The sequence below is a fragment of the Peromyscus maniculatus genome, chromosome 19 (assembly GCF_049852395.1).
Source record: "Peromyscus maniculatus bairdii isolate BWxNUB_F1_BW_parent chromosome 19, HU_Pman_BW_mat_3.1, whole genome shotgun sequence".
NCBI classification, from domain to species: Eukaryota; Metazoa; Chordata; class Mammalia; order Rodentia; family Cricetidae; genus Peromyscus; species Peromyscus maniculatus.
Genome location: NC_134870.1, coordinates 52,573,770 through 52,586,375, shown reverse-complemented (window position 1 = coordinate 52,586,375; position 12,606 = coordinate 52,573,770). Strand labels below are relative to the sequence as shown.

The window sequence follows — 12,606 nt, the reverse complement described above, 5'->3', positions numbered from 1 at the left end:
GGGCTACATAGCAAGACCATATCTCATAAAATCAAAACTTGTCTGGGTATGTTGGCACACACTTTTAATCCCAGTACTCAGGATGCAGAGGCAAGAGGATCTCTGTGAGTTTGGTTCCATAGAGAGTTCCAGGCCAGCCAGGGTTACATAGTAAGACCCTTTTTATAAACAAAACAAAATACTACAAAATCAATAACAATGAAACCCCAGAAACAACCACAAACCTCCAAACAACATTTTAAAAGCTTGCCAAGTGGTAATTGATGGTCAGTTTTTAGAAACCAGGCTGGAGGAGGGAGGACGGAGGGGTCATCGGTACCTTCCTCAGGTGTTCCTTTTTTTTTCTTTTTTCTTTTTTTTTTTTTGGTTTTTTGAGACAGGGTTTCTCTGTGTAGCTTTGTGCCTTTCCTGGAACTCACTTGGTAGCCCAGGCTGTGCCTGGCTCTGCCTCCTGAGTGCTGGGATTAAAGGTGTGGCCGCCGCCGCCGCCACCACCACCGCCACCACCACCACCTGGCCAGTAAATGTTTTGCTTTTTTTTTTTTTTTTTTTTTTCCCCCAGAGCTGACGCCGGAACCCAGGGTCTTATGCTTGCTAGGCCTTGTGCTTGCTCTCCCACTGAGCTAGATCCCCCAGATGTTCCTTTAAGCCCGAGAAAAAGAGGGTGTGTGCAGGTGACATCATTTCCTGTGAAGCCCCGCCAGCCTTTCTCATTCCTTATCGTCCACTTCTCAACCTCTGTCCTGCTATCAGAGTCTCTTTTTCAAGAACCCATGTCCAAAAAAAGAAAGAAAAAAAAAAAGATATTTAATTCTCATAGGTCTCGGAAATGTCGGCTTTTGCAGAGCCGTTATAGGAGTGAGGCAGATTACAGAGGCCGGGAAGCTAGAGCCCAGTATAAGGGTAGTGGAGACTGTGGGAAAAGAGAAACAACAGACCCTGTGTGGAGCATGGCATGGCCTTAGGAGATTGTTGCTGTCAGTGGCTGTCAGATAACCACCCCAAACAGTATCTTAAAACAACATGAACTGGGCTAGTAGGGTGGCTCAATGGGTCAAGGCATGTGGTGGTTTGAAAGAAAAATGGCTCCTATTAGGAGGTGTGGCTTTGTTGAAGTGGGTGTGGTCTTGTTAAAGGAAGTGTGTCACTGTAGAGGCAGGCTTTGAGCTCTCATATACGCTCAAGATACTGCCCAGTGTCTCAGACAACCACTTCCCGTTGCCTGTAAGATATAGGACACTCAGCTCCTTCTCCAGCACCACGTCTGCCTGCATGCCGCCATGTCCCACCATGATGACAATGGACTAAACCTCCGAAACTGTAAGCCAGCCACCCTAATTGAATGTTTTTCCTTTATAAGAGTTGCCGTGGTCATGGTGTCTCTTCACAGCATTAGAAACCCTAAGGAAGACAAGGTACTTGCCTGCCGCCAAACCTGACTGCCTGAGTTCACTCTTCAGAATATAGCGGAAGGACACTACAGACTCCCACAAGCTGTCCTCTGGCCACACACATGTGCTGTGGCTCACCCATGCCCGCATACATGCACGCACAAATAAACACAAAAATACTAAAAATAAGGCATTTACTTAGCTTACACTTTGCATATCATCAGCTTCACTGGGCTCAGCAAATGAGCCTTCTGCTCCTGGCTGAGCATTCCCATGTATCTGCCATCAACTGCAGGTCCGCTTTGCTGATTTTGCTGGGCTCCTCCAAGTATCTGAGACCCAGAGCCAGCTCAGGTCTGGTCATGTGGCCTGGCTGCTTCTTGCAGCTGTTTTGTTGATGGTCACAGGGCTCTAGAGCAAGGGGAAGGGCAAGCCATTGGAAGTCTTGGCCATTGAGATCAGTTTTATAGCCAGTCCAGAAAGGACTAGGGAAATGGACAGCATGGGTGGAGGGGGCTTCAAAGGAATGTTGCAGGAAATGCAACATTTGAAGCCTTTTTCCTTTGCAAAACCGTCTGTGTATGTTGTGTCTAGGAATGTGAGTCCCCTCTGGCCAGAGCCGCTGATGTTTCCAAAGCAGCAGGAACTTAGGTGGGACGCTTCCCACGTGTTCTGTTCTCTCCAGCCATGCGTGAAGCAATCACGAGGTGGCGGCGAGGCTGCTGTTTGCCCTGTTTCTGCAGGTCTGGAGCCAGGCTCGCATGGTGGCAGCTCTGGCTCAGCCCCTTCCAGTGAGAGCCATTTCACATCCCCAACCCAGTTTCCTTATGGGTCTGGCGGGAGTCCTAACGGCACTTGGTGGAGCGTAGACACACGGCACAGGGGACACTAAATATGTCCCAGCTATTCTAGTCAGCGCAGCCAGGCAGGAACTGTGTCACACTGCAGTGCTCCGTCTTGTCCATCCCAAAGCCTCCTTATACAACAGATATTAGATGTATTCATTATCCGGCAATAAATCCTGGAAAATGGACCCTACCTGTATGTGAACCAGGGAAAAGTCAATATAACAATAACTATGATATGAAGGAGGAAGAGAAGGAAAGCATTCTCTGGTCATGTGGGTTTCAGTGGGCACCCAGGCACCACAACGCCAGAAGCTGTGAGGAAGCGCTCTAAAATTAGCTTGCCTCTCTGCGTAGCAAGTTAGCCTGGAGGTCAGAAGAGAAAGTCCCGAAGCTGTCCTGCTCCAGAAGAACAAGCAAATGAAGGAGCGGAGGGGGGGTGTGCCCGAGGGCGGCAACCCACAGGGCAGGCAGTCCTGACTTCCTCGTGTAGGAGGCACTAAAGAGAATACGATGGCTCACCCGCCTGGGAGGTAGGGAAATGGGAACGGATGCTATCCTCGCCAATAGCCCGAGTCTCACATATAAAAAGGCTGCGTCAGAGGTCTGCCCAGTGTGTGACTGGACAGAGTCTGGAGTCCCAGAAGTATTCCGTTCTGGAAATCACAGCACATTTTGGGGCCCCCTGTTCAGGCGCGGAGTGTTTAGAAAGACACGTGAGATCCCAAGCCACTCTCCCTAGCACAGGTCTGTATGCAGGGCATTGCCATTCCCAGTTAGCTTTCTCTCTTTGCCTCCAACTTGCGGATCAAGATGTGAGCTCTCAGGCTCTTCCTGCTGCCATTGCCATTCATTGTTCTAACGCTCTACACCTGTGAGCCCCAAATTATTATTATTTTTATCCCGTAATTTGCCTTGGTCGTGGTGTTTTGTTGAAGTAGTAGAAAATTAAGACAGTGCTCAAGATTCTCTGTGATTTTAGAATGCGGACTGACGCCTTTTCACCTTTGTGTGGATTAGCAGTCGGGGTAGCCCGCGCTTTAAGACAGAAACACAGACTAGGCAGGGAGCGCTGTATTGGGAAGGACCTTTCACAGAGTGGGTGGGAAAGGAGGCTCGGCAGAGGCCGCTCAGCACTGGGAGCCGAAGTTGTAGAAGGCTGCCTGGTGCAGCAGTGTTTGCAGAAGGCAAATCACCTCTGTTTTCCGTTATCAGCTAGCTGTATTTATTTTAAATATGAAAGTCATATTCAAATCATACTCAAATACGTGAAGTCTGTTTTCCATTGGCTGAGGGGTTACCAGCCTCTGTTCAGTTTTCTTCTGTAGAGTTACAGACAGAGGGATGCAGAGGCAGGGAGAGAAGCAGCTGGAGGGGTGTTGTTATTTTTAAAGAGACTCCTATGCTATTCTAGAACTTTCATTTAATGGTTGCTGTAAATATTGTCTCACGACAGTGTGAAAAATTCTTCCATGGTCCTTCCAGGACAGCTCACACAGACTCTACCCACCCATTCTTTTACTGTTAGATCTTTATTTATGCAATCATAGAGTTGCTGAATAGCTTACCTCTATCCTTGTTTGCTTGAGCCAAGATTTCTGTGGGTAGATGTTGTGTAGGCTGGGGTTGGTAGAGCAAAGGATTTGTGTATTTCAAAAATTGCCCAACTGTCCAAGATCTCAGCCAGTGACGCTCCCATGAGAACGTAAGAGGCCCTCTTCTGTCACGCTCCCCCAGCCTTGCAGGGGCTATTGCGCCGTCCTTATCCTCTATCTGAGAGGCTGCATACAGTTTTCCTCCAAGTTACTTTAAGAATGTGAGTGGCATTTTGTACTGGCTCCTTGATAATGTTAGAAAAAAAAATGCAGTCATCTCTCTAAGGACCCCTCGGCCTCTGATTTATACTATGGTGACAGTTGTGCCTGGGAGGCAGCTGGCTCTTTCCCATGGATTGTCAGCATAGAATGGAGTTTCCGAAATGCCTGCCCACAGTTATCTGAGCTCAGGACACCCTCGGGGAGAGCAGATGGACAGTGCAGGCACAGTCCACCCGCTGCCACCCTGGGGCTCCCACCTGCCATGTCTATTCTTAGTCTCTGAGCAGTTTCTTTCCAGAGCATTTGGTCTGAAGGTTTTCCCTTAGAAAGGAATTGAGGGCTCCATTATAGGGTTCTGGCGGCTGGCCCCTAGGAGCATTTGTGGGGCTTGTAGGAAGCACACTGAGACAGTTAGGGGCTGGAATTCTATATGCCTGCTGGAGCTGCTCCCCAGTTGCCCTTGACCTGGGGAATCCTGATGAAACCCCAGACACCCAGCAGTAGGAATCTGGTGGTCACCTGCGCATTAAAGCCATTCCTCACAATGTTTTAAAAATTTTTTTTCACTTATTTTTACTTATTTTTTTATTTTTGGAGACAGTTTCTCTGTGTAGCTTTGTGCCTTTCCTAGAACTCACTTTGTAGACCAGGCTGGCCTCGAACTCACAGAGATCTGCCTGGCTCTGCCTCCCGAGTGTTGGGATTAAAGGGTTGCACCACTACCACCCGGCCAAAAAAAACATTTTCTAATAAAAATTCCAAACTTGGGGCTGGAGAGACGGCTCAGAGGTTAAGAGCACTGACTGCTCTTTCAGAGGTCCTGAGTTCAATTCCCAGCACCCACATGGTGGCTCACAACCATCTGTAATGAGATCTGGTGCCTTCTTCTGGTTTGTAGACATACATGCAGGCAGAACATTGTATACATAATAAATAAAAATAAATCTTTTAAAAAAATTCCAAACTTACAGAAAATGAGGATGATGTGATGAATATTCTCACACCTACCACCTTAAAAGAGAAAGAGTTAACATATAAGTATCTATTTTTATGTTAAACTGTTTAAAGGAAATTGTGAGTTTTCCCCATATATTCTAAAAATTATGCTCCCGGGGTTTTTCAAAACATTTTTAGATTAAAATTTTTACACTTATTCACTTATTTATATTTATTTAGTGCATGAGTATGTGTGTGTGTATGTGTGTGTGTGTGTGTGTACACACACATACATATGTCATATGTAGAGGTCAGAAGACAACTTGTGGGAATCAGTTCTCTCTTTCATCATGTGAGCTTTGTAGACTGAGCCCAGGTCCTCTGGCTTGGTGGTAAACACCTTTACCTGCTGAACCATCTCACTGGCCCGCAAATCTCTGTGAAGCAACAACCCTATTTTGTTAAGTAAAAAAATCAAGAGGATGACCTCTGAGAGTTGTTCTTGGGACGTTACCTGAGTAGAAATATGAAGTCACAGTTGAAGGCAGTTGAACATGTGAGTCTGGAGCCCTGGGGAGAAGGTAGAGATGGAAATGGAGGCTGGGTACATTAAAAGCTGTAGGACCGCTGGGCGGAGGTGGCGCACGCCTTTAATCCCAGCGCTTGGGAGGCAGAGGCAGGCGGATCTCTGTGAGTTCAAGGCCAGCCTGGTCTACAAAGCGAGTTCCAGGAAAGGCACAAAGCTACACAGAGAAACCCTGTCTCAAACAAAACAAAACAAAACAGCTGTAGGACCACATGAAGTCACCAAGGAAGCATGGGGAGGAATGCTCTAGCATCCAGCAGGAAGAGTAGCCCATGGAATGAGAAGACACTGGACACAGGGTCTCTGGGTCCTCCTGAGTAACACCTGCCAAGGAAGAGTGTGTGGTCAGCCATGTTTGCTCCTGAGAGAGCGGATAGGGCTGATAGATCACTAGATTTTGTATAGACCGGGAATCCAGTCCCAGGAATGGCTCTGTCTGCCTGGTCTCTAGACTCTGTAAATTACAGAAAGGACCACAGGGAGACAGTGGACTGCCTGACCTCACACACTGAGCTAAGGCCTGGGCCACCACCCCAAGCCCCTTAGTCCCCTAAAGGATGGTTTTTACCCACCTAATAGCAACCTTCTCCCTCAGGCCGCAAGCTGGACCTTCAGGTCTCAGTTTCTTACTTGTAATTCCTCTGCAGAGGATTACCAAGTACCCCCTCCTGCTGCAGAAAATCCTGGAGAACACACCTATGGATGCCAGTGCCCACCCTGTCCTTCAGAGAGCGACTTCTGCCCTCCAGGATGTGAACAGCAATATCAATGAATACAAGATGCGCAAGGAACTGGGTAAGGACTTGTGTGCAGGGGTGCATCAGGGACAGAATTTCTAGTTCCAAAACTCATCCTTCGATAGCTTCATCTAGAATGAGAATGTGGGGCTTGGGTGAAGTTCAGCTAATGGGGTGCCTGCATGTGTGAGGCCCTGGGTTTAATTCCCATCACCGCTGGGAGGTAAAGTGGTGTGTATAAACAAATGGGGTGCATCCACCTCTTAGGTTGCTGCCCTAGAAAAGTTTGCAAAACGAAGCAGTGTAGCCAGGCGGTAATGGCGCACGCCTTTAATTCCAACATGCAGGAGGCAGAGGCAGGTGGATCTCTGAGTCTGGGGCCAGCCTGGTCTACAGAGCAAGTTCCAGGACAGGCTCCAAGAGCTACACAGAGAAACCCTGTCTTGGAAAAAAAAAGGAAGCAGCTACCATGCATCAAGGAACTCAGTTGCCCACTAAAAGCATGATCCTGAAAATTGAGCTCATGTTTACTTTTTAAAAAGTATTTTTTATTTTTTGTGTGTGCGTGTTCTGCCTACATGTATGTCTGTGAACCATATACTTGTCTTGGAGGCCTGAAGAAGGTGTCAGCTCCCCTGGAAGGAGAGTTACAGGTGGTTGTGAGCCAGCATGCATGCGCTGGGAACCAAACCCAGGTTCTCTGGAAGAAAAGCCAGTACTCTTCTATCTCTCCGCCCCTCATGTTTAGTTTTAAGATAATTACCTCAAATTCACAAATACCTGTGGGGCAGAGTGTGATACTTCTTTGCACATATGCAATGTCCAGGGATCAGATGGAGTGGTGCTCAGTATGGTTTTTTGTTTGTTTATTCTGGTTTGGGTTTTTGTTTTTTGTTTTTTTCGAGACCAGGTTTCTCTGTGTAACCCTGATTGTCCTGGAGCGCGCTTTGTAGACCAGGCTGGCCTTGAACTCAGATATCTGCCTGCCTTTGCCTCCTGAGTGCTGGGGTTAAAGGCCTGCACAAGCACCACCCAGTTGTGTGTGTGTGTGTGTGTGTGTGTGTGTGTGTGTGTGTGTGTGTGTGTATTTTTAAGGCTACTTTTGCTATGCCTTTTTCCTTCAGCATCTTATTTGATCCTTGCAGCTGCTGAGGTCAGCTCTGTTAGTCCCACTTTCTCGCTTGCTTCATCACCCATGTGCAGAGGGAGAGGTGCTGAGTGGGGAGAGAGGAATATGGTTTTGGTTGGCCTTGATAAAATTGGCTGGGGAACCCCAGAAAAATGTCCCTTTACACCTACTGTCTTGGGTGACCCTCCCAGCAACTCTACAAGGTGGAGTCCTCATTTTACAGAAAGGAAAACCGGGGCCCCAAGGAGTGGTGACCTGTTAAAAGTCCAGCAGGCAGAACACTCCTCAGCCAGGGCTCATACCTGGGACAAAGAGGAGCTGGGTCCTGGGTTTCCCTTTGAGACTTACCGTTCTGCTGGATGTAACTTGGTGGAGCAGAGGGTCAAGTCAGGAGAATGTGGGGCTGTTGGCTCACTGGGTCAGCCTCAGTCACCCACCGTGCCCTTTTCTTCCGCGTCGCGGCAGCTTTAAAGTATACCAAGGTGGAGCAGCTGAGCCTCCGGGAGCGGCTGGCCCGTATCAACACACACACTCTTTCCAAGAAGACCACCAGACTGAGCCAGCTGCTGAAGCAGGAGGCGGGGCTGGTACCCAGGGTGAGTGTGTGTGTGTTGGAGGGGAAGACCCAGGGATGAAAGCAGGGGGAGGTACCTTTGGAAAGCGAGACAGCTGAGGCTGAGAGTGAGGGACCACCAAAGCGGCACACCACCTTTTTGCTTATAGAAGAGCTAGGCTCCGAGCGTGGGCGGAGCGCCAGTCTGAGCGGTTTCTAGTAGCTGCTCAGGCTGAGCGAGTACTTCTTCCACAGCGGTAGTGTTGGAGCCATGGGGCTAAGTATGCATTCTTATCTCATTTTCACAGAAAGAAGCAGAGCCTCCCCCCCACCCCCACCCCCCAGCCACACAGCCAGGAACCAAGTGAGCCAGGACTCACTCCAGTGTCTGATTCCGTGGTCCGAATGCAAAACTACCAGACCACACTGCTGTTTGCTTTGGAGACAAGGCCTTGCTGTGTCGTCCAACTGACCTCACCATCCTCCTGCCTCAGTCTCCTAAGGGCTGGGCTTACAGGCGCACGCCACCATATGCGCTTTACACAGCGTTTTCACTGTCCCACTCAGTTGTAGAACTGGACGAACCAGCTTTCCACCGTCCCAGTAGCTTTCTGAGGCAGGGCGAACAGCTGCACACTGCCCCCGTGTGGATCTTCTTAACCTTACACGCATGGCTTGACTTACAGACAGAGGACAAGGAATTTGATGACTTAGAGGAGAGGTTCCAGTGGGTGTCTCTGTGTGTGACGGAGCTGAAGAGCAATGTGGCTGCCTACATGGATAATCTGGAGGTGAGAACCCTCCAGAGTTCGAAGGCCAGGCCCACAAGCTGCAGGGACTCTGGGGTGAGGTGCCAGCCAGGAAAGCTGGCAGGCACACTGTGACCCGTAGCCACAAAACTGGGGTCTAAAGGCAGCTTCTCAGCCCACTGGAGTTTCCGTGGGCCAGGGTCGAGGATCCCCCTGGAACTGGAATTACAGATGGTTGTGAGCCACCACATGGGTGCTGGGAACCGAACCTGGGTCCTCTGCAAGAGCAGCAGGCGCTCTTAACCACTGAACTATCTTTCCCGCCCCTGGCCTTTTCATGTTTAATGCATTGATTTGAATAGGAGCAGCTCATTGGCTTACAGAAAAACACGACTAGAATCTGTAGACCACGCTCCTGGCAAAAGAATCACCCAGGGGCATACAGATAGGTGTGATGATCACAGGCCCCAAAAGGAGGGAAGAGATGAGGATTCCAGCTCAGAAAAGCCCTTCTAATTCCCCAGGGTGGGCAGGGACAGAATGGTGTATGTGCTTGCTTGTTATAGGACAGTATGTAGAGGGCCTGGAGAACTGTTTGGGAGGGCTTCTGAATTGGGGGTTAGGAGTAAGAAGGCCACGGTGGGACCTAACCACCTGTCTCTGTTGGCTGGCCCTGGGCTCAGGCTTTTCTCAGCTTCCGGCCACACGAAAGGAGTCTGGACATCCCCGGGGGACCTGCGGAGCAATACTGCAGCCTAGCAAGGGACCTTCAGCTGGGAGCTTTCCTGCAGTTTGTAAGTGGGATTTCTATCTCCCATTCCCCACGCCCCTCCCCGTGCACGCACACACGCTCCTTTGATAGGCAGGTGGAGGAGCTGACAAGAGCAATATTTGGAAGTCAGGCACTTATACAATTGTCATATCCAGCAGGGAGGGAGTGCTGTTCCTGCACTTACTGATAAAAATAGCCCAACCGATGTGCAGTGAGCTGCACCCTGTACCAGGCACCATGCCCACCTCTTCCATTCTTGACCTCATTTACCCCTCGACGCGTGCTTTGGGTGAGACACTATTAATAGCCCCATTCTGCTAATGGGAGCTCAAGGCCCAGAGAGCGCCATCTTCTGGGTCATTTACACAGATGGGGTTTGATTCCCCAAGTATCATTCTATGCAAAAATCTATTTCAAGCTCTTTACATAATAACAACACTAAGAAGTGCCAGGGATTGAGAACTTCCCTGGGCTGCACTCTGTGTACACTACGTACCATCCCCATTCTCAAACCGTAAGCCGAGACTCGGCGAGGTTAAGCAAAGGCTTCTGAAGCTTTTTCATATCAACCTCATTACCCGAGGAACTTTGATGTGCTCTGGATATATAGGTATATATAATAGGCATACAAATTTACTGATAATAAATTGTAAGGCATTTTATTTGAAAACAATTATTTGGTATGCATATAATTTGATACGGATATAAGATCTCTAGACACAGAACATCTCCAAAGGGATTCGGAGTTGATGAACATTTTGATTTTATAATCATCCATGCTGAGACCATCACTTCACATAAATACACATTCCAGGATTAATTTTGGGTCATTGTACGTTCAGAAAACTTTCTCTGTTGCCAAATCTTTTCAGCACCGGTATTCAGTCACAACCCTCCATGGATGGCAATCCACAGGTTAGGCAGCCGGAGATGAGGATACGCTACAAGTTACAGCTTGTCACTGGAGGGGGCCTGGAACCCCAGCTCCCTGCCTCCAGCACCCTCCCGCCAAGCCCCTACCCTTTACCACCTCCTACCCCAGCTCCCAAGCTCCCCTCTCCTTGCAGAAGCAGCGCCTGAAAGGCTTGGTGTGCCAACCACTGTGCAGCCTGGCCAGAGCCCTGGCTGGCCCTCAGAACTTGATCAAGAAGCGTCTGGACAAAGTCTTGGACTTTGAGCGCGTGGAAGAGAAACTGTTGGATGTGGGCAGTGTGACCTACGAGGAGCAGGCGGCCCGGCACACGTACCAGGCACTCAACTCCTTGCTGGTGGCCGAGCTCCCACGGTTTAACCAACTAGTCATGCAATGGCTGAGCCAGATCCTGTGCACGTTCGTGGTCCTCCAGAAGGACCTTGCCGATCAGGTGCTACGGAGGGCAGAGAACAGCGTGGCCCTGGTAAGGCTACCGGGACTAAGGCCGCTGTGGAGCCTAGCCAGGCAAGGCCCTAGCTGTTGTCAGGGCAGAACTAGAGATAAAGGGAGCTAAATAGGCTGCTGGGACCCCAGGACCCAGCGGGGACCCTCGAGATGTCTCACGTGCCTTTTCTCTCTGCTTCACCAGAGGCCAGGCTGGACTCTAGGCCATCCTAGGTCATCCTGGGACTCGGGAGCAAGAAAGTTCTGCTGAGAAAACAGCAGCAGACCCATCCCCTGGAGGTTATGGAACGAGATAGTGCCAGAGACAGGAGTCTCTTCTATATCGTCAGGATTTAGATGTGTCCAGCTGGGATCCCCAGCAGCACTTCTAGCAGCCGTTTCCTGGAAAGCGCTTGCTCTATGGCTCTTTGGAGCGGTTTCCAGGCGGTGCCTCACTCAGTCCTCAAAGCAGTTCTATACAGCATGTGGTCCTTTCGTAGCAAGCCAAGGCCCAGAGAGGTAAAAATGGCTCATGCAAAGATTTGCAGGTGACAGTAGGTTCTGGTCCCTGACTGTGTAGCGACTGAACTCTGAACACAGTGCTTTCAAAAGGAACTATCAGCTGAAGGCATGAGTAGATCTCAAAGAGCTCCTACACCAACCCCCACGTGCAAACGCGCAGTGGAGAATTTAGGTCTGAGTTGGTACAGGAGGGAATTGGCGGCGGTTCCACATCTTCTTAAAGTTTTTTTTTTTAGATTTATTTATTATGCATATAGTATTCTGCCTGCATGTATGCCTGCAGGCCAGAAGAGGGCACCAGATCTCATTACAGATGGTTGTGAGCCACCATGTGGGTGCCGGGAATTGAACTCAGGTCCTTTGGAAGAGCAGCCAGTGCTCTTAACCGCTGAGCCATCTCTCCAGCCCGCGGTCCCACATCTTGCTCTGTAATGTCTATGTCAGAGCTGAATGGCACACAAGCCAGGCCTCGGGAGCCATTTCCACGCTCTCCATTCTGGCATTTGATTCCCCAACCCCGACTCTCCCTCATCCCCACTCCTTACCTCCCCCCACTCCTGCTAACTTTCCAGTCCAGGGCCCTCATCCCTCCCTCCAAGACACGGCTTGAATGTCACTGTGCCTCTTTCTACTGACTCCTCTTCAGCTTGGAAATAATACCTCTTCAGCTGCCCTCCAGGCCTCTCTCAATGCCTGGCACACAGTGACAGATGAGGCAGCCTTTTCAGGAAGCATTCCGAACTCTTGCGGCTCTGGAGCGGTGGGAACTGTTCCCCTCCCCACCCTCAGTACACCCGCAGAACTTAGGACACATTACGGCTTGGTGCTTGCCAGAGCCTGCCTTCTGCTGGAGCGATGGGGAGTCGTGGTTTCCCTCGGTCGGGGGCAGGGGGGAGGGCAAAGGTGTGAGTGGTTCCTCTTTTGGCCCTCAGTATTTAGTATGTATATATATATATATATACACATACATATATACATATATACACACATATATGTATACATACATATACATATACATACACATACACACATACACACACACACACACACACACACACACACACACACACACACACACATATATATATATATATATGGCTCTGCCTCAGGCATACTTTTCGAGTTTAAGTAGGCGCAGGGCTGTGCAAAAAGAAGAGTGAATCTGATTGGATAATCCTTTTACTATCTTCCAATTCCTCCCCTCCCTACCAG

General features: G+C 49.4%; 1 protein-coding gene across 2 annotated transcripts in view; it reads left to right on the top strand.

The window, feature by feature from the left end:
• Positions 1-12,606, top strand: part of Arhgef37 (Rho guanine nucleotide exchange factor 37) — a 43,052-nt gene that overhangs the window by 20,136 nt on the left and 10,310 nt on the right. For both annotated transcript variants that reach the window (XM_006985145.4, XM_042263890.2), the window contains exons 5-9: positions 6,171-6,370; positions 7,907-8,037; positions 8,681-8,785; positions 9,427-9,537; positions 10,583-10,912. In XM_006985145.4, coding sequence (XP_006985207.1) covers positions 6,171-6,370; positions 7,907-8,037; positions 8,681-8,785; positions 9,427-9,537; positions 10,583-10,912 — 877 coding nt within the window. The remainder of the gene's footprint in view (positions 1-6,170; positions 6,371-7,906; positions 8,038-8,680; positions 8,786-9,426; positions 9,538-10,582; positions 10,913-12,606) is intronic.